Source organism: Oncorhynchus tshawytscha, linkage group LG20, assembly GCF_018296145.1.
Source record: "Oncorhynchus tshawytscha isolate Ot180627B linkage group LG20, Otsh_v2.0, whole genome shotgun sequence".
In the NCBI taxonomy this organism is placed as follows: domain Eukaryota; kingdom Metazoa; phylum Chordata; class Actinopteri; order Salmoniformes; family Salmonidae; genus Oncorhynchus; species Oncorhynchus tshawytscha.
This window is the reverse complement of record NC_056448.1, coordinates 29,887,790-29,906,132: the sequence shown is the minus strand read 5'-3', so window position 1 is coordinate 29,906,132 and position 18,343 is coordinate 29,887,790. Positions and strand designations below refer to the sequence as shown.

General features: G+C 47.2%; 1 protein-coding gene across 1 annotated transcript in view; it reads right to left on the bottom strand.

The window, feature by feature from the left end:
• LOC112219928 (mucin-12) overlaps positions 1–18,343 on the bottom strand; it is a 30,034-nt gene that overhangs the window by 9,351 nt on the left and 2,340 nt on the right. The window contains exons 2-12 of the mRNA XM_042302034.1: positions 17,605–17,676; positions 16,069–16,458; positions 14,248–14,422; positions 14,007–14,134; positions 13,612–13,905; positions 6,332–7,720; positions 3,484–3,656; positions 2,760–3,344; positions 2,664–2,674; positions 2,532–2,614; positions 770–2,482 (exon numbers count right to left, since the gene is read on the bottom strand). Coding sequence (XP_042157968.1) covers positions 770–2,482; positions 2,532–2,614; positions 2,664–2,674; positions 2,760–3,344; positions 3,484–3,656; positions 6,332–7,720; positions 13,612–13,905; positions 14,007–14,134; positions 14,248–14,422; positions 16,069–16,458; positions 17,605–17,665 — 5,002 coding nt within the window. The 5' untranslated portion in view covers positions 17,666–17,676. The remainder of the gene's footprint in view (positions 1–769; positions 2,483–2,531; positions 2,615–2,663; positions 2,675–2,759; positions 3,345–3,483; positions 3,657–6,331; positions 7,721–13,611; positions 13,906–14,006; positions 14,135–14,247; positions 14,423–16,068; positions 16,459–17,604; positions 17,677–18,343) is intronic.

Genomic DNA, 18,343 nt, shown 5'->3' with positions numbered 1-18,343 from the left:
TCATTGTCATCATCATCAGCATCATTGTCATCAAAAACATTATTATCATCATCCTCATCAATAACATTATCATCATCATCAATAACATTATTATCATCATCAATAACATTATTATCATCATTAATAACATTATTATCATCATTAATAACATTATTATCATCATCAATAACATTATTATTATCATCATCAATAACATTATTTTCAACATCCATTATTATCATCATCAATAACATTATTATCATCATTAATAACATTATTATCATCATCAATAACATTACGATCATTATTAATAACATTATTATCATCATTAATAACATTATCATCATCAATAACATTACGATCATTATTAATAACATTATTATCATCATCAATAACATTATTTTCATCATCATCAATAACATTATTATCATCATTAATAACATTATTATCATCATCAATAACATTACGATCATTATTAATAATATTATTATCATCATCAATAACATTATTATCATTATCAATAACATTATTATCATCATTAATAACATTATTATCATCATTAATAACATTATTATCATCATCAATAACATTATTATCATCATTAATAACATTATTATCATCATCAATAACATTACGATCATTATTAATAATATTATTATCATCATCAATAACATTATTATCATTATCAATAACATTATTATTATCATCAACGTTCAACAACAACTAATGGCCATGATGACGTCATACACCCATCGTTAAACATTGAATAGGCTCTGAGATTTACACCTACGTCTGACATCGACGGACTGGGCCTCGATGTAGTAGTCAGTTCCTGTTTCAGGCTGATAGGTGGACTGGGGTTGCTCAGGAACAGGGGGACTGGCCTCCAGCAGAGAACCATTCACATGGTCATAATCCACAAACTCCTCCCCATCAGGCAGGAGGGTCTGGGTGGTCAGGGCCCAGTCAGGGATGGGGCGGGAGGGGCGGGCAGGAGGTGGAGTGGAGGGGTGGGCAGGAGGTGGAGTGGAGGAGTGGGTGGGAGCTGGAGTGGAGGGATGTGCAGAAGGTGGAGTGGAGGAGTGGGTGAGAGGTGGAGTGGAGGGATGTGCAGAAGGTGGAGTGGAAAGGCGGGTGAGAGGTGGAGTGGAGGGATGTGCAGAAGGTGGATTGGAGGGGCGGGTGGGAGGTAGAGTGGAGGAGTGGGTGAGAGGTGGAGTGGAGGGATATGCAGAAGGTGGAGTGGAGGAGTGGGTGAGAGGTAGAGTGGAGGAGTGGGTGAGAGGTGGAGTGGAGGGATGTGCAGAAGGTGGAGTGGAAAGGCGGGTGAGAGGTGGAGTGGAGGGATGTGCAGAAGGTGGATTGGAGGGGCGGGTGGGAGGTGGAGTGGAGGGGTGTGCAGGGGGTGTGTGTGTCAGGTTCAGGTGCAGTGTGGTCTTCTGATCTGTGGTAGAGAGGCTGGTTTGCCCCTGGTGGTGGGTGGTGGGGAATCTAGGGTGAGAGGGTTGTTTGGTTTGCTCTTTAGTGTGTGTGAGGTGATCTCTATCGTGCTGGGTGGTTTGTGTAGTGGGGTATCTGGTCTGATCCTTAGTGTGTGTGGAGTGATCTCTATCATGTGTTGGATGCTGGGTGGTTTGTGTAGTGGGGTATCTGGTCTGATCCTTAGTGTGTGTGGAGTGATCTCTATCATGTGTTGGATGCTGGGTGGTTTGTGTAGTGGGGTATCTGGTATGATCCTTAGTGTGTGTGGAGTGATCTCTATCATGTGTTGGATGCTGGGTGGTTTGTGTCGTGGGGTATCTGGTCTGATCCTTAGTGTGTGTGGAGAGATCTTTATCCTGTGTGGTAGGCTGGAGGGGGTAGTCTGTGTGCTGTGTAGAAGAGTCTATGTGATTTGCAGTGCGGTCTCCTACAGTCTCTCCTGCCTGGGCTGGTCTGGCTCCTGGTCTGGCTCCCGGTTCGGGTGTAACAGTCACCTGTCCCTCCACCCCAGGCCCCACCAGGGGAGCCTCAATGGCTCCAGGGCTGCCAGGGCTGGTGAATCTGGGGTCTTCATGTGGGTACACCTCCTGGGCCGAGCCTTCCTCTTCTGCCGACGTACACCCCTCAAAGTCTTCTACCTCGGTCTGTGAGGGAGTTTGTGTGTCTTTGGTGTAAGTGTGGTGTGTGTGAGATGGAGTGTGTGCGACGCTCTCCGCCCCTCCAATCTCTGTCTCGTCCGTGACCACACCTGGTTGGCTATCTGAGGCTGGGGTGGGCCGGGTATCATCTGCTGAGCCCTCCTGGGTATGGCCGCTTGACCACTCCATGTCCTCATAGGGGAAGATGCCATCTGGGGAAGTATCGGGGGAACCAGGGTATGAGGCTGAGACTGGGGAAGAGACTGGGAAAGAGACTGAGAAAGAGACTGGGAAAGAGACTGGGAAAGAGCCTGGAGAAGAGACTGGGAAAGAGACTGCGGAAGAGACTGGGGAAGAGACTGGGGAAGAGACTGGGGAAGAGACTGGGGTAGAGACTGGGGAAGAGCCTGAGGAAGAGACTGGGGTAGAGACTGGGGTAGAGACTGGGGTAGAGACTGGGGAAGAGACTGGGGAAGAGACTGGGGAAGAGACTGGGGTAGAGACTGGGGAAGAGCCTGGGGAAGAGACTGGAGAAGAGACTGGGGAAGAGACTGGGGTAGAGACTGGGGAAGAGCCTGGGGAAGAGACTGGAGAAGAGACTGGGGTAGAGACTGGGGAAGAGCCTGAGGAAGAGACTGGGGTAGAGACTGGGGTAGAGACTGGGGAAGAGACTGGGGTAGAGACTGGGGAAGAGCCTGGGGAAGAGACTGGAGAAGAGACTGGGGAAGAGCCTGGGGAAGAGACTGGGGTAGAGACTGGGGGAGAGACTAGGGAAGAGACTGGGGATGTGTGTAGGGAAGAAGGGGTTGTTTCTTTAGAGCTTTCTGTCTTTCCTCCTGTCTGTGTCCTCTCTCTGTCTGTATATCGGTCTGTGACTGAAGTTGTGTGTCTATCTGTGACTCTGTCTGTGTCTCTGTCTGTATCGCTGTCTGCAGTTGTGTGTCTGTCTGTGTCTCTGTCTGTGTCTGTAGTTGTGTCTCTGTCTGTAGTTGTGTCTCTGTCTGTAGTTGTGTCTCTGTCTGTAGTTGTGTCTCTGTCTGTGTCTATGTCTGTGTCTCTGTCTGTAGTAGTGGACTCTCTGGTCTCTCCAGTATGAATAGCTCCATAGTCAAAGGGAGTGAGGCTCTTCTCCTCCTCGTCATGATCCATCTCTTCCCCCAGTTCAATGTGGACTGGTGTGGCCGTCTCAAACTGGTCTCCTCTCGCCTCCTGCTCCTTCTCCGGCAGCTCTGGCTCCAGAGTCACCTAAATGAATGAATTCATTTTCATTTTCCTGTTGTGTCACTTTATGCAACCCATCCTGACGATGATTTTCTACTTCCATTGTCCTTGAAAGAGATGCTGAATATATCTCACAAATCCAGACAACCACAGTAAATCTGACCTGGTGTTTCCCGTTGATGAAGCTGAGTGTTGGGGGGAGAGTGATGGGATGGATACTGTCCTCGCTGCCCTGGATGGCCTCAGTCTGGATGAATGGGAAGGCTGGGATGAGAGGGGACTGGAAATCTCCATTACCCCCTAGAGGCTGGCCAAGGATCTGCAGGATGTGGTCGACTGGAAGCACAGGGCAACACAGGGAGAAGTCAGAGAGTGTGTGTGTGGGTTGGTTCTATCCTAGTGGGGACCCACAAGGATAGTAAAACAAGAAAAATGCTCCCTTGTGGACATATCCCACGATGTTGATGATGATGTGCTTTCTTGCATGGTGGTTGGGGGGGGGGCTGATTCCAGAAGCTGCTCATTTGACTGCTACATAAAATACCAGCCCTTCGTAGCACGCTTGGACAGCCTCTGATACACTGTGATACTTATATTTGTCAGTCTCAGCCACATTCATAGGCTTGCAGTATGTGGCCTCCAGACCAAAGCAAAACAGTTGGCTAGGTACTGCTCTGTTTCAGCTGTTAGAGGCAGCCTAGCTGTTTGGAGAAGGAGGCTTCTTTATCTTTCAGTGTCCATGTATACAGGGACCTTTGAGAGGTTTGGATACCTCTTGAAATCTACATCCAAATAAGTGTGTGTGTGTGTGTGTGTGTGTGTGTGTGTGTGTGTGTGTGTGTGTGTGTGTGTGTGTGTGTGTGTGTGTGTGTGTGTGTGCATCAGGACCTGCAGATTAAGGTCTACCAGAAACACCATGGGGAATCCCTCTTCCACATTTCTGATAAATTATAATTGTTTCAGCATTGCAATACCATCCACAAAGAGTGAATAGTGTCTGCTGTGTGTTGGCTATGACTGGGTCGATCCGAGCCAGACGTATTACTGGAACAAGGCAGGTTTGTGTGTCTTCATTAGGTCTTTATGGTACACATGGAACATATATCGTGGGAACGGGTGCAAGGGGGAAGCACATATGGACAGGCAGCACTAAACCTGAGGTTAGTTATATCTCTGGGGACAAATAAAAACCGTGACAAGATGGTATAAATAAATCATTTTAATCTGTGTGTGTGTGTGTGTGTGTGTGTGTGTGTGTGTGTGTGTGTGTGTGTGTGTGTGTGTGTGTGTGTGTGTGTGTGTGTGTGTGTGTGTGTGTGTGTGTGTGTGTGTGTGTATATGTGTGTGTGTGTATATGTGTGTGTGTGTATGTGTGTGTGTGTGTGTGTGTGTGTGTATATATATATATATCCGGCCTAGCGGTTAAGAGAGTTGGGCCAGTAAACTAAGGGTCACTGGTTCAAATCCCTGAGCCAACTGGGTGAAAGATCTGTCGACATGCCCTTGAGCTCCTGTAAGTCCCTCTGGATAACAGCGTCTAATAAATGACTTAAATGTGTGTGTGCGTCAGACTTACCCATCTTAATAAAACCCACTCCCAACCTAAAGAGGTGTCCAATTGTGACCCTGAATCAAAAATATCTACTATATGTGAAACAGGATGTGTGAACCATAATACTATATATTTCAATTTCTCAATTTCCTCTAATGTAGAAACAATGGGACTATAACCCACTTAACAACTGAGCTCTTATTGAGTTACTGGGTGAAATGTTACCTAATTTTTACTACAATATACAATATACCCCTTTAATAATAAACAATAGCCATTCACAAATGTTATACCTTGGATGGGGGTAGGGGAGCAGTGTCGACTCACGCACATCAAAGGGGAAAAAGGGAGAGGCACGGGGACGGGGGAGTTAGGGGGATGAAGGTTGGAGAAGGAGGGAGTAATTAGTTGACAATGATTACATCGCTGATTGAGCTAAAACAGGCTCTGCCAGTTGACCTTGTGTGTGTGTGTGTGTGTGTGTGTGTGTGTGTGTGTGTGTGTGTGTGTGTGTGTGTGTGTGTGTGTGTGTGTGTGTGTGTGTGTGCGTGCGTGCGTGCGTGCGTGTGCGTGTGCGTGCGTGTGCGTGTGCGTGTGCGTGTGTGTGTGTGTGTGTGTGCGCGTCTTTCTCTCTTTTTTCACTCTCTCTGGAGGACCAAGCTAAGACCAACAGATTCTGTTTGTGCAGAATGTGATGTGTTTGCATGTAAATGGGTGTTGCTTGTAAATGGACAGGGGTGATAATGATACAACTTCTCTATTAAAACAAGACATAAAACACCTAGAAAGCATCCAGAGCTCAACCTCGTCAAGCCACACATGTCCTCAAGGCATGACTGCAAGCACGCACACACACACACGCAGCTAAATGAGGTCAGCCCTGAATCTAAAAATGCTCCCACAGACCCTGAAGTCCTACAGCAGCCAAGGCTTCCTGATATGACAGATCTCAGAGACCCCTCGTAAATGTGTCTTGGGTGGTAATCTGGAGATATGAATATATTATGGAGATGTATCAGGTCAGTTTAGGTCACAGTTGTCCAGCAGTAGTCTGGTTTAAGAGTGGTCACTGTCTCCTTCCTGTCCATGGTACACACACTCTTTAACAATGTGTCCTGTATACTCTCTTTCCATGTGATCTCTCTCTCTCTCTATTCGGTCTGCCTACAGAGCATCAATATAAGCAGGCCACTGTGGGTACAGTGAGTACAGAGTCCTTCAGCACACAGTAACCCACAGAGACTCAGAATATTAGAGTACACAACATTAAAGTCACTTCACAACAAGAGGGCTGAGACACTGCATAGTTTGGTGATACAATCGTGAGGAAAATACCTCTAAACACAAGTGTTACAGTGCGTCTACTTAGCAGTCCTGAGATAAGAGTTAGGCTGGTTGTGAAGTACATTATTGTGTTTATCTCCACACCATGTCACTAGAGTCAACAGTAAACTCTCACCTGTTTGGTTCTTGTCATGCACGTTGACAATGATGAGGTGGAAGGGTGGTTTGGTGGGAGATGCCTCATGAGGGATCGCCACCGATTGGTCCACGCTGTATGATTCCATGGCTCCTGCTATGCTATGGGTTGTTTTTCTAGAGCTCTGGCCCTCCTCCTCCTTGTAGACCACAGCAGGCTTCTGTCCTGTCACTCTGTCCCAGCCTGGTTGGCCCTGCTCTGGGGTGACTGACCCTGGACGTCCTGGGTAACCTGGTTGTCCTGGGCGTGAAGGGTCTGATCCCATCCCTGTCCCGGCCATGAAGCCCTGTGTAGGAATCACTACTACCCTGTCCTCCCCCTCACTTCCCCCATCACTACTGCTCCCCTCCCCACTACCACTGCTCTCCCCTCTGCCTGAGCCTATCTGAGTCTCTCCCTGTCCCACCTGGTCTCCCCCCTGGTTGATGTCGAGGTGGGGGTGGATGGGCTGGGAGCGGGTGGTGGGGAGAGGGGGCAGCTGCATAGGGAACAGGGTATCACCCCTGCTTGGAACTGACTCTACCTTGGTTAGGTCTGGGCCAAAGTCATCCACGTCATACTCAGGGAACAGAGTGGTACCAACAGTGAAGTCTGTTTTTCTGCCTGTAGTTCTGTCTTTGTCTATTGTCGTATAGTCAGTGGTGTGATGTTTGTGTTTGGTGGTGTGTGTTCTATCAGTAGCTGTGTGATGTCTGTCTGTGCCTGTATAAGCTGTCTCATGTAGTCCACCTGCATGCTGACTTCTGTCTTGCTCTGCAGTAGTCTGGTGTGGTCTGTCTGTGGGGTGAGGTTTCTCTGTAACTGTGTGAGTTCTGTCTGTAACTGTGTGGTCAGTTCTGGCTGTGTGAGTTCTGTCTGTAACTGTGTGGTCAGTTCTGGCTGTGTGAGTTCTGTCTGTAACTGTGTGGTCAGTTCTGGCTGTGTGAGTTCTGTCTGTAACTGTGTGGTCAGTTCTGGCTGTGTGAGTTGGGTCTGTAACTGTGTGGTCAGTTCTGGCTGTATGAGTTCTGTCTGTAACTGTGTGGTCAGTTCTGGCTGTGTGAGTTCTGTCTGTAACTGTGTGGTCAGTTCTGGCTGTGTGAGTTCTGTCTGTAACTGTGTGGTCAGTTCTGGCTGTGTGAGTTGGGTCTGTAACTGTGTGGTCAGTTCTGGCTGTGTGAGTTCTGTCTGTAACTGTGTGGTCAGTTCTGGCTGTGTGAGTTGGGTCTGTAACTGTGTGGTCAGTTCTGGCTGAGTGAATCGGGTCTGTAACTGTGTGGTCAGTTCTGCCTGTGTGGTAGATGGCATCAGGTTTGTCTGGAGCTGTGTCTGTCCTGCGAGCGTCTGTGGTCGTCACAGGTCCAGGAGAGGTGATCTCTGGTTCCTTCCCTGCAGAGACAGAGAGACGGGAGATGCTGAGCTGTGGTCACAACACCTTTAACAGGAACATATACCCCCACCTGAGATAACAGTCAAGGTACAGTCATGTTCCAGATGAACCATGGGGGTCAGATGAGGGTTAGATGGGGGTCAGATATCCAGATGAACCATGGGGGTCAGATGAGGGTTAGATGGGGGACAGATATACAGATGAACCATGGGGGTCAGATGAGGGTTAGATGGGGGACAGATATCCAGATGAACCATGGGGGTCAGCTGAGGGTTAGATGGGGGACAGATATCCAGATGAACCATGGGGGTCAGATGAGGGTTAGATGGGGGACAGATATACAGATGAACCATGGGGGTCAGATGGGGGTCAGATGGGGTCAGATGTTCGATGCTGTGCCATAGTAAATAAAAAACTAACAAGAATCTCAACGTTAACAGAGAATGCTAAACATTGTCAGAATCAGAACGGTGTCAGCTCACAGCAACGGGCTGTAAAAGGCAATCCAACTCAGAGAGTTTTATTTTTAAAGAGAGACGTCAGTCGTCAAGAATAAACTAGTGGAAGTGTCAGTGCCAGTGGTGTCAATCTGTCAGCATAATAACCCTCTCTCTCTAACTGCCAGGAGGTCTGTATTTTTAGACAGCATGGTGTCTGAACTGTGTTAAAACGTGCAGTTTTACAACAACTGTACACCTCCAACCTCCTTTTCCCCTTGGGAGATTCTTTGGCATAAGCACACACACACACACACAAGCACACACACACACACACACACACACACACACACACACACGCACCCTTTTGGCTTCACATAACCTGCTATGTTTCAACACTGGAGCACATCTTAAGCCAACATGTTGGCCCTCCCTCTTTTCTAGCCTTACCCAAAGTCTTTACATTGTCTGCCTATATAATCCACCCACAGGTTGTCTGTGTAAACCACCAAGAAATATGAATTTGGCATCCAACAACATCTGTGGATCCCTAGTAAATCTTTACACACACACACACACACACACACACACACACACACACACACACACACACACACACACACACACACACACACATGGGCAGCTGTCGCATGTTAACCTTATTGACACACGGTAATGACATAATTATGCTTAATGTATATATTCCATTTCAGCACCCCACCTCCTCTCAAAATGTTGAGTCCATGTATAGATGAAGGAGCTGGGTCCCCCCCCCTTACCGCTTCTCACTCCCTCTCTCTCTTTCCCAACCTTTCACTTTCTTTTTCCCTCTCTCTCTCTGCCGTTCACTCCGTCTCCATCACTATATTGTCCTCTCCACCCCCACCCCCCTCTTTCTCTCTCTCTGTGTGAGTGTTGGGGGCGTTTATAGCTGGCATTACTCTGAGCAGAGACCCTCAGGGGAGTTAGTTAGCCTGCTCACTCACACTGTGAGGGGAACAGCTCCTGCTTAGCTCCAGTCCAGGTCTGATGTCATGTGTTTGGCTGGGCCAGGCTATCTGGTTGGCTGGGCTGCAGTCTGTCCCCTGTCCCTATAGCCATGTCACGTCCACTGTGCATGAGGCAGCTCACATATACTGTACGTTCTGAGCTGTATAAATCACTACCACACTGTCAGAGACCTTACTGTTTCAGATGATTTACATGGGAATTATGTCATGGATTTCATTTTCTGGTATTTTAGAAACCACTAGATTGCAACATAATATTTTGTTCCTGGAAAAAGAAGGTTGCAAGTGCGTAAATCTATTCTGACGATGATCATGATGATGATAATGATACTCCTGGGCAAGTATTACTTGCCTGCTCGCTCTCCTACTCAGTATCTCTCTCTCCCTCCTCTTTTGCTTTCTCTCTCGTTACACTCTCTCTCTGGGAAGGGGCCAGCTCTAGTGCATTAGGGACCTGTCCTGTTTCTGTCTTAGAGAGCATGAGTTGGGTTTTCCCCTCGTAAAAAACACACAGCCCCAAATGTGAGGAACAGGAGAGAGATAGAGTTAAACAGAGCCCTATTTCTCTGCAGAAACCATCCACCTTACAACACCACACTATAAACTTGGGTTCCTAACTGTAACTGGGTCTCTGCTGCGACCCACCTACAGTTTTTAAAGTTTTCTAGTGACCCAACAAATCAGAGCCATGTTTCGAGCCAGGATCCAGTCTTAAGCCCTGAACCTTAAAGAATTGGCCTTAACCAACCATGTTGGAGACATTGGGCTAAATCAGCCATGGAGTTGGAGACTGTAAGGTAGGGAGAGGGTTGAAGAGGTAGGGGAGGTTGGAGACTGCAGTATGGCAGGGAAGCAGGGACAAGAAGAGGAGTTTGGAGACTTGGAGACTGCAGTAAGGCAGAATAATGGGAGGTAGGAGACTGCAGACAACAGCAAGGCAAGTAGAGGAGATGTTGCAGACTGCAGATAAGGTAGAGAGAGGATGGAGATGTTGGTGACTGCAGTTAGGTAGAGAGAGGATGGAGATGTTGGTGACTGCAGTAAGGTAGAGAGAGGATGGAGAGGTTGGTGACTGCAGTTAGGTAGAGAGAGGATGGAGATGTTGGTGACTGCAGTAAGGTAGAGAGAGGGTGGAGAGGTTGTTGACTGCAGTTAGATAGAGAGAGGATGGAGAGGTTGGTGACTGCAGTAAGGTAGAGAGGATGGAGAGGTTGGTGACTGCAGTAAGGTAGAGAGGATGGAGAGGTTGGTGACTGCAGTTAGGTAGAGAGAGGATGGAGAGGTTGGTGACTGCAGTAAGGTAGAGATGATGGAGATGTTGGTGACTGCAGTAAGGTAGAGTGGGGATGGAGAGGTTGGTGACTGCAGTAAGGTAGAGAGAGGATGGAGAGGTTGGTGACTGCAGTAAGGTAGAGAGAGGAAGGAGAGGTTGGTGTCTGCAGTAAGGTAGAGAGAGGATGGAGAGGTTGGTGACTGCAGTAAGGTAGAGAGAGGATGGAGAGGTTGGTGACTGCAGTAAGGTAGAGAGAGGATGGAGAGGTTGGTGACTGCAGTAAGGTAGAGAGAGGATGGAGAGGTTGGTGACTGCAGTAAGGTAGACAGGATGAAGAGGTTGGTGACTGCAGTAAGGTAGAGAGGATGGAGAGGTTGGTGACTGCAGTAAGGTAGAGAGAGGATGGAGAGGTTGGTGACTGCAGTGAGATAGAGAGAAAATGGAGAGGTTGGTGACTGCAGTAAGGTAGAGAGAGGATGGAGAGGTTGGTGACTGCAGTAAGGTAGAGAGCATGGAGAGGTTGGTGACCAAGTAAGTCTGGGAGTACGGGGTGATAGAGTAAGTCAGGGAGTATGGGGTGATACAGTAAGTCAGGGAGTATGGGGTGATACAGAAAGTCTGGGTGTATGGGGTGATACAGTAAGCCAGGGAGTATGGGGTGATACAGTAAGTCAGGGAGTATGGGGTGATACAGTAAGTCAGGGAGTATGGGGTGATAGAGTAAGTCAGGGAGTATGGGGTGATACAGTAAGTCAGGGAGTATGGGGTGATACAGTAAGTCTGGGAGTATGGGGTGATACAGTAAGTCTGGGAGTATGGGGTGATACAGTAAGTCTGGGAGTATGGGGTGATACAGTAAGTCTGGGAGTATGGGGTGATACAGTAAGTCTGGGAGTATGGGGTGATACAGTAAGTCAGGGAGTATGGGGTGATACAGTAAGTCAGGGAGTATGGGGTGATACAGTAAGTCAGGGAGTATTGGGTGATACAGAAAGTCTGGAGTATGGGGTGATACAGTAAGTCTGGGTGTATGGGGTGATACAGAAAGTCAGGGAGTATGGGGTGATACAGTAAGTCAGGGAGTATGGGGTGATACAGAAAGTCAGGGAGTATGGGGTGATACAGTAAGTCAGGGAGTATGGGGTGATACAGTAAGTCAGGGAGTATGGGGTGATACAGAAAGTCTGGGAGTATGGGGTGATACAGTAAGTCAGGGAGTATTGGGTGATACAGTAAGTCAGGGAGTATTGGGTGATACAGAAAGTCTGGAGTATGGGGTGATACAGTAAGTCAGGGAGTATTGGGTGATACAGAAAGTCTGGAGTATGGGGTGATACAGTAAGTCAGGGAGTATGGGGTGATACAGTAAGTCAGGGAGTATGGGGTGATACAGTAAGTCAGGGAGTATGGGGTGATACAGTAAGTCAGGGAGTATGGGGTGATACAGTAAGTCAGGGAGTATGGGGTGATACAGTAAGTCAGGGAGTATGGGGTGATACAGTAAGTCAGGGAGTATTGGGTGATACAGAAAGTCTGGAGTATGGGGTGATACAGTAAGTCAGGGAGTATGGGGTGATACAGTAAGTCAGGGAGTATGGGGTGATACAGTAAGTCTGGAGTATGGGGTGATACAGAAAGTCTGGGTGTATGGGGTGATACAGTAAGCCAGGGAGTATGGGGTGATACAGTAAGTCAGGGAGTATGGGGTGATACAGTAAGTCAGGGAGTATGGGGTGATACAGTAAGTCTGGGAGTATGGGGTGATACAGTAAGTCAGGGAGTATGGGGTGATACAGTAAGTCTGGGAGTATGGGGTGATACAGTAAGTCTGGGAGTATGGGGTGATACAGTAAGTCAGGGAGTATGGGGTGATACAGTAAGTCAGGGAGTATGGGGTGATACTGTAAGGCGGAGAGTCTTGGGTGATACAGTAAGTCTGGGAGTATGGGGTGATACAGTAAGTCTGGGAGTATGGGGTGATACAGTAAGTCAGGGAGTATGGGGTGATACAGTAAGTCAGGGAGTATGGGGTGATACAGTAAGTCAGGGAGTATGGGGTGATACAGTAAGTCAGGGAGTATGGGGTGATACAGTAAGTCAGGGAGTATGGGGTGATACAGTAAGTCAGGGAGTATGGGGTGATACAGTAAGTCAGGGAGTATGGGGTGATACAGTAAGTCTGGGAGTATGGGGTGATACAGTAAGTCAGGGAGTATGGGGTGATACAGTAAGTCAGGGAGTATGGGGTGATACAGTAAGTCAGGGAGTATGGGGTGATACAGTAAGTCAGGGAGTATGGGGTGATACTGTAAGGCGGAGAGTCTTGGGTGATACAGTAGGTCTGGGAGAGGAAGGGAGTGGGCCATTGTCTTTCCAGATGTGATATAAAGTAAACGCTCAGTGCGTAAACAGACATGTCCAACATGATAACACAATAAAAGCTTTGAACACTTAGTGGGCCAGATCCTAACGTAGAACACATGCCCGTAACTTTAACTATTACATAAATCATGCATTGATATCAACGGGAGATGTAGGAATAAATGTGGGTTACATGCATATTTCTTAAGTCTTTTGCTGTAAAGGGACTTTCACGTAACACTGCCATCCTCCTCTCCCCCTTTTTGTCTCTCTCGCTCTTTCTCATTCTACTCCTCCCTCATTCCCTCCATAATCTCACTTTCTCTCTCCCCATCCCCTCCTCGCTCTCTGTACTGAGATGTGATCTGTCCCCCCAGGCTTGGCCATTTAGACAACCCTCAGCAGGAAGTGAAAACAGGGTGAGAGTTCTTCCTCACACAGGACGGGTCATAACTCATTGAGCCAGAGAGAAACTCAAGCTGCATAAATATCCCTGGTGATCCTCCCCTGCCAAGTCTGCCTGTCTGTTACTACAATAGAGGATCGACTCTCTCACTTTTCCTCTGTCTTTTCGAGAGAGAGAGCGAGAGAGAGAGAGAGAGCATGTCTCCTCTCTCCCCCTTTCTCCTCCTACTCCTCTCTTTCTCATTATCTTCCTCCTCTTCATTTTCTCCCTCCTCATCCTCGTCCTCCTCCTCTTCCTTCCTATCCTCATTAGCATAAATGTAATTGCCATTGTCATCATTTTCTTAGCAGCAGCGACAGCAACTTCAGTAACAGTGGTGGTAATAGTATTACAGTAGTCTTACCCTTGAAACAGAAAGCTCCATGTCTGTCAATAGGGTTGGGGAAGCCTGACTGGTCTGGGAATCGGTACAGGGTCCGGACCCCCAGCAGCCCTCCTCCACACTGGGGCCTGGGGACGGAGATGGGGTAGCGGGCGCTGCCATCTGACAGCCAGCCGTAATCACAGCGATCCAGTCCTCCACGCCACGCAGCGAACAGGTTACCAGGGGAGGCGAGCACCGCCCCCTGCCTCTCACACTCATGCTTGGCCTGGCGAAGGGTCAGCTTGTAGCTGACAGGAGTGTAGAACACCTCGCCTACAGTACAGGGGAGATATACACACACTTTACCCAAAGAGGCACACGCTGACATAGATTTAGCTCACTATCATGAAACACCAACAATAACACTCCCTCACCGTGTAGTTTATCTACATAGCAGTAGACGTCATAGGTCTCTTTAGGGTCTCTGAGCCCATACGTCCTGATCCCAGGTCTGTGCTTCATATCGCCCATGCAACCAGGACGGGGCTTCGTGATTGGGTATCTACAGGGAAGCGAGAGAGAGCACAGGAAATGTAGTCTTCAATACAAACTCTGACAGGATGGAGGTATCCCTGAGATGGGTATATCAGTTGAGAGCTCAGGTAACACACACACCTGACAGTCTGGTCAGCTATCCAGCCGGCGTCACACTGGTCCAGTCCGTCCTCGAAGGCGGCGGTCAGCTGTTCGGCTGTAGCGATGGTGGCCCCGGCAGCGAGACACGCTTCAATGGCCCCAGGGAAGGACAAGGTGTAACGACTAGAGCTAGACCTGTAGTGAAACACCACACCTGGAGAGACAAAGACAGGAGGTCAGTGTGTGTGTGTGTGTGTGTGTGTGTGTGTGTGTGTGTGTGTGTGTGTGTGTGTGTGTGTGTGTGTGTGTGTGTGTGTTGTGTGTGATCCACTATTATCCAGATCCACTTACTGTACAAAAGGTGCATTCAAATAAGGAAACTGCGACAACCAAGTAACACGACTATGGTTCTGCAGAGGTATCAGACCCCTATTTTCCAAGTTCATAAGAGTTGAATATTTTTCCCTCTAGGAAGCTGGCTCCAGTTATAGAGTTCACTGAGTAGTTTGACGTGCAGTAAAAGGACAGTTGTTAGTCTGATAGAACAGTCTCTGTCTGTTGCCTAGTGAACAGAGACTGAACAGAGGCTGTATCTACACACACACAAAGGCTGTACTATATCAACAGGCTGTTGTTCATCTCTAATGTGGAATCTATGATAATCTGGGCTATTTAGGGGGTCTCTCCTTTTGAAAGATACCCAGCTTGAATGCCACACACAGTAGTACATTGTAACCCACACCACCCCCCAAATGAGCTACATAACACAATGTATAGGACAAATCTATCAGAGCAGAATATTTGGAACACAGGTTTCTATGTTTAGTGAACAATACTACAGGTGTAGAGCCAGCTGACATCAGCATGCTACCCAGAAAGACTCCCAGAGAGACCTGCAGACAATGTGTGGTTTTGTTTACTAATGGACACTTGATGGACACTTGACTGCCGTGCTGTGAAACATGGTGATACTAGCTACTGTAGACTACTGATGGATTTGTCAGATGAGGGATACAGTTCTAGGTTAAGAGCAGACCACCTCTACCTTATCCTCAGAAGACCTACACCAGCCCTGTAGGTCTGCACAGATCAGACCCAGCATGAGGTAATGTGTTACAACCAGAGTAACATAGCAGTACTCCCAGGGCAGAATACACAATAATGTTTCTCCATCTACGTATGCAGACCTGCTAAATGTTTCAGCCAGCCATCTGCTCTCCCTCACACATCACAGTCCCAGTCTGAATCTCCTGCCATCTGAGCAGGTAATGATGAAGCTGAGTCACTAACACCAGTCTCCAGGTCTCATGATGTACAAGACAGTCCCAGTCTGAATCTCCTGCCATCTGAGCAGGTAATGATGAAGCTGAGTCACTAACACCAGTCTTCAGGTCTCAAGATGTACAAGACCGTCCCCCTCCTGGAGTCCTACAACACCACTGTCTGCCAGTTACTTCCTCCGTCTAGCGATGATGACTTGGCCTGCTGCTCAGCTCTGCTGTCCAAGAAAGCTAACTGCACTATTCCACCATATTAAGGCTGATACATGACCACACCGTGGCACCTTTACAGACTAACTAGAGGCTCCCTATGGACCAGCATGTCTGAGTGGGAATAACAGGAAACAGTTAGTATTAGAGAGTTTCACATTATTTATATTACCCAACAACTACTGGAACTAAAGACAAAAGCACATGGACCACCCCTACGCAAAATATATGCCGCATGACTGTAAGTCGCTTTGGATAAAAGAGTCTGCTAAATGGCGTATATTATGTTATTTACACATTCTAATGGGCGAAATGTGTGTGTGAGTGTGTGCTACTGTGTGTGTCTGCTACCGTGTGTGTGTCCACTCACCACTGACATTGAGATGAACAGTATCCTGGGTGTCCTCCATCCCATGCATGACTTCGCAGCGATAGAGCCCAGCGTCGCTAGCCCTCAGGTGGACAACGATCAGCGAGGCATCCCCTACTGCCTGGGGGTGGCTGGGCACAGACACCCTTCCCTTGTACTCCTGCCCCACCTTGATCACTCCTCCATGGGCTACCAGCACCACACGCTCCCCATCTCCTTCCACCTTGCTCCACTTGATCCTCAGCTGGTCCTCTGGGCCCTGGGTGCTAGGGGTGAGTGTGGGGGTGTGTGTGGTGGGGGTGATGGAGAAGTGGCATGGTAGCACCACCCTGCCAGCCAGAGAACCACTAACGGGGGCAGCCTTCTCTACCGTCATCCTCCATGATGGATCTAAAGACAGAGAAAGAGGGAGTTACTACCTAGCCATGCAAGTAAGGACACAAGTGTCTATATTATCAAAACTGATGAGCAAGTATATGAGGTTTGGGATCATGGCTAGGGATCGGGGTTAAAGGTCATAAAGTGAGGGTCTAGTCACTGCAAGTCACTAAATGACAAAGAGCAGACAGATACACAGAGCATGGGTTTAGTTTGTGAATGGGTTTAGTTTGTGAATGGGCTTAGTTTGTGAATGGGTTTAGTTTGTGAATGGGTTTAGTTTGTGAATGGGTTTAGTTTGTGAATGGGTTTAGTTTGTGAATGGGTTTAGTTTGTGAATGGGTTTAGTTTGTGAATGGGTTTAGTTTGTGAATGGGTTTAGTTTGTGAATGGGTTTAGTTTGTGAATGGGATTAGTTTGTGAATGGGTTTAGTTTGTGAATGGGTTTAGTTTGTGAATGGGTTTAGTTTGTGAATGGGATTAGTTTGTGAATGGTTTAGTTTGTGAATGGGATTAGTTTGTGAATGGGTTTAGTTTGTGAATGGGTTTAGTTTGTGAATGGGATTAGTTTGTGAATGGGTTTAGTTTGTGAATGGGTTTAGTTTGTGAATGGGTTTAGTTTGTGAATGGGATTAGTTTGTGAATGGGTTAGTTTGTGAATGGGATTAGTTTGTGAATGGGATTAGTTTGTGAATGGGTTTAGTTTGTGAATGGGTTTAGTTTGTGAATGGGTTTAGTTTGTGAATGGGATTAGTTTGTGAATGGGTTAGTTTGTGAATGGGATTAGTTTGTGATGGATCATTTTTGTCTTCTTCTAATGCCTCTTAATGGGAAAGTAATCAGATTACGTTACTGAGTTTGGGTAATGCAAACATGATTATGATGGTTAATGATTATAATTTTGGACAGTTAACTAGTAACTAACAGATTACATTTAGAAAGTTACTTAAGCAACCCTGTGTGCATGTGTGTGTGCGTTTCTTGAGGATTGAGAAAGATGAATGGAGCTGCGTGAATGTCTCTTTCTGCTTTTGTGTAAAACGAATGACCTGTTTCCAGTTTGTCAGTGAAAAAACACCCACACGCATACACACACACACACATGCACACACATACACACACATACACACACACACATACACACACAGCAAGACTCACCTTTTTTAGCTAAAGCAGAACAGAGAAACATCAGCCAGAGCAGGTGTCTGAGATGTAACATTTCTATAGAACCTGTGGAACCAATACACACTGAGTTCATTATATCAAAATGATCATGAATGACATACAGTATATACCTACTTTAACATCAACTGTAGCGATTGAGGGGGGAAATCCAAAGTGGGACCTAAACTAGTGACTCTACCTGTGCACACATGCACACACTCCAGGGCCCTCACCTTGCATGGCCCTATTGGAACAGCTATGCACAGTCAGTTTTTACTACAAGTATTGACCAAGTCTGAGCAAGTGACATAAACAAAGTTTATTTGTCACGTGACTCTACCTGTGAAATGCAGGCTCTAGAGGTGTGTGTGTGTGTGTGTGTGTGTGTGTGTGTGTGTGTGTGTGTGTGTGTGTGTGTGTGTGTGTGTGTGTGTGTAGGTAGCAACAGTAAAAAGACATTTGAAAATAAGAGGAGCAAGGCTATATACAGACACCTGTTAAACTTATTGAGGTAGTATGGATATGGTTAAAGTGACTATGCATATATGATGAACAGAGAGTGCAGTAGTGTAAAAAGACACACAATGCAGATAGCCCGGTTAGCCAATGTGCGGGAGCACTGGTTGGTCGGCCCAATTGAGGTAGTATTTACATTAATGTATAGTTAAAGTGACTATGCATATATGATAAACAGAGAGTAGCAGCAGCGTAAAAGAGGGGTTGGGGTACACAA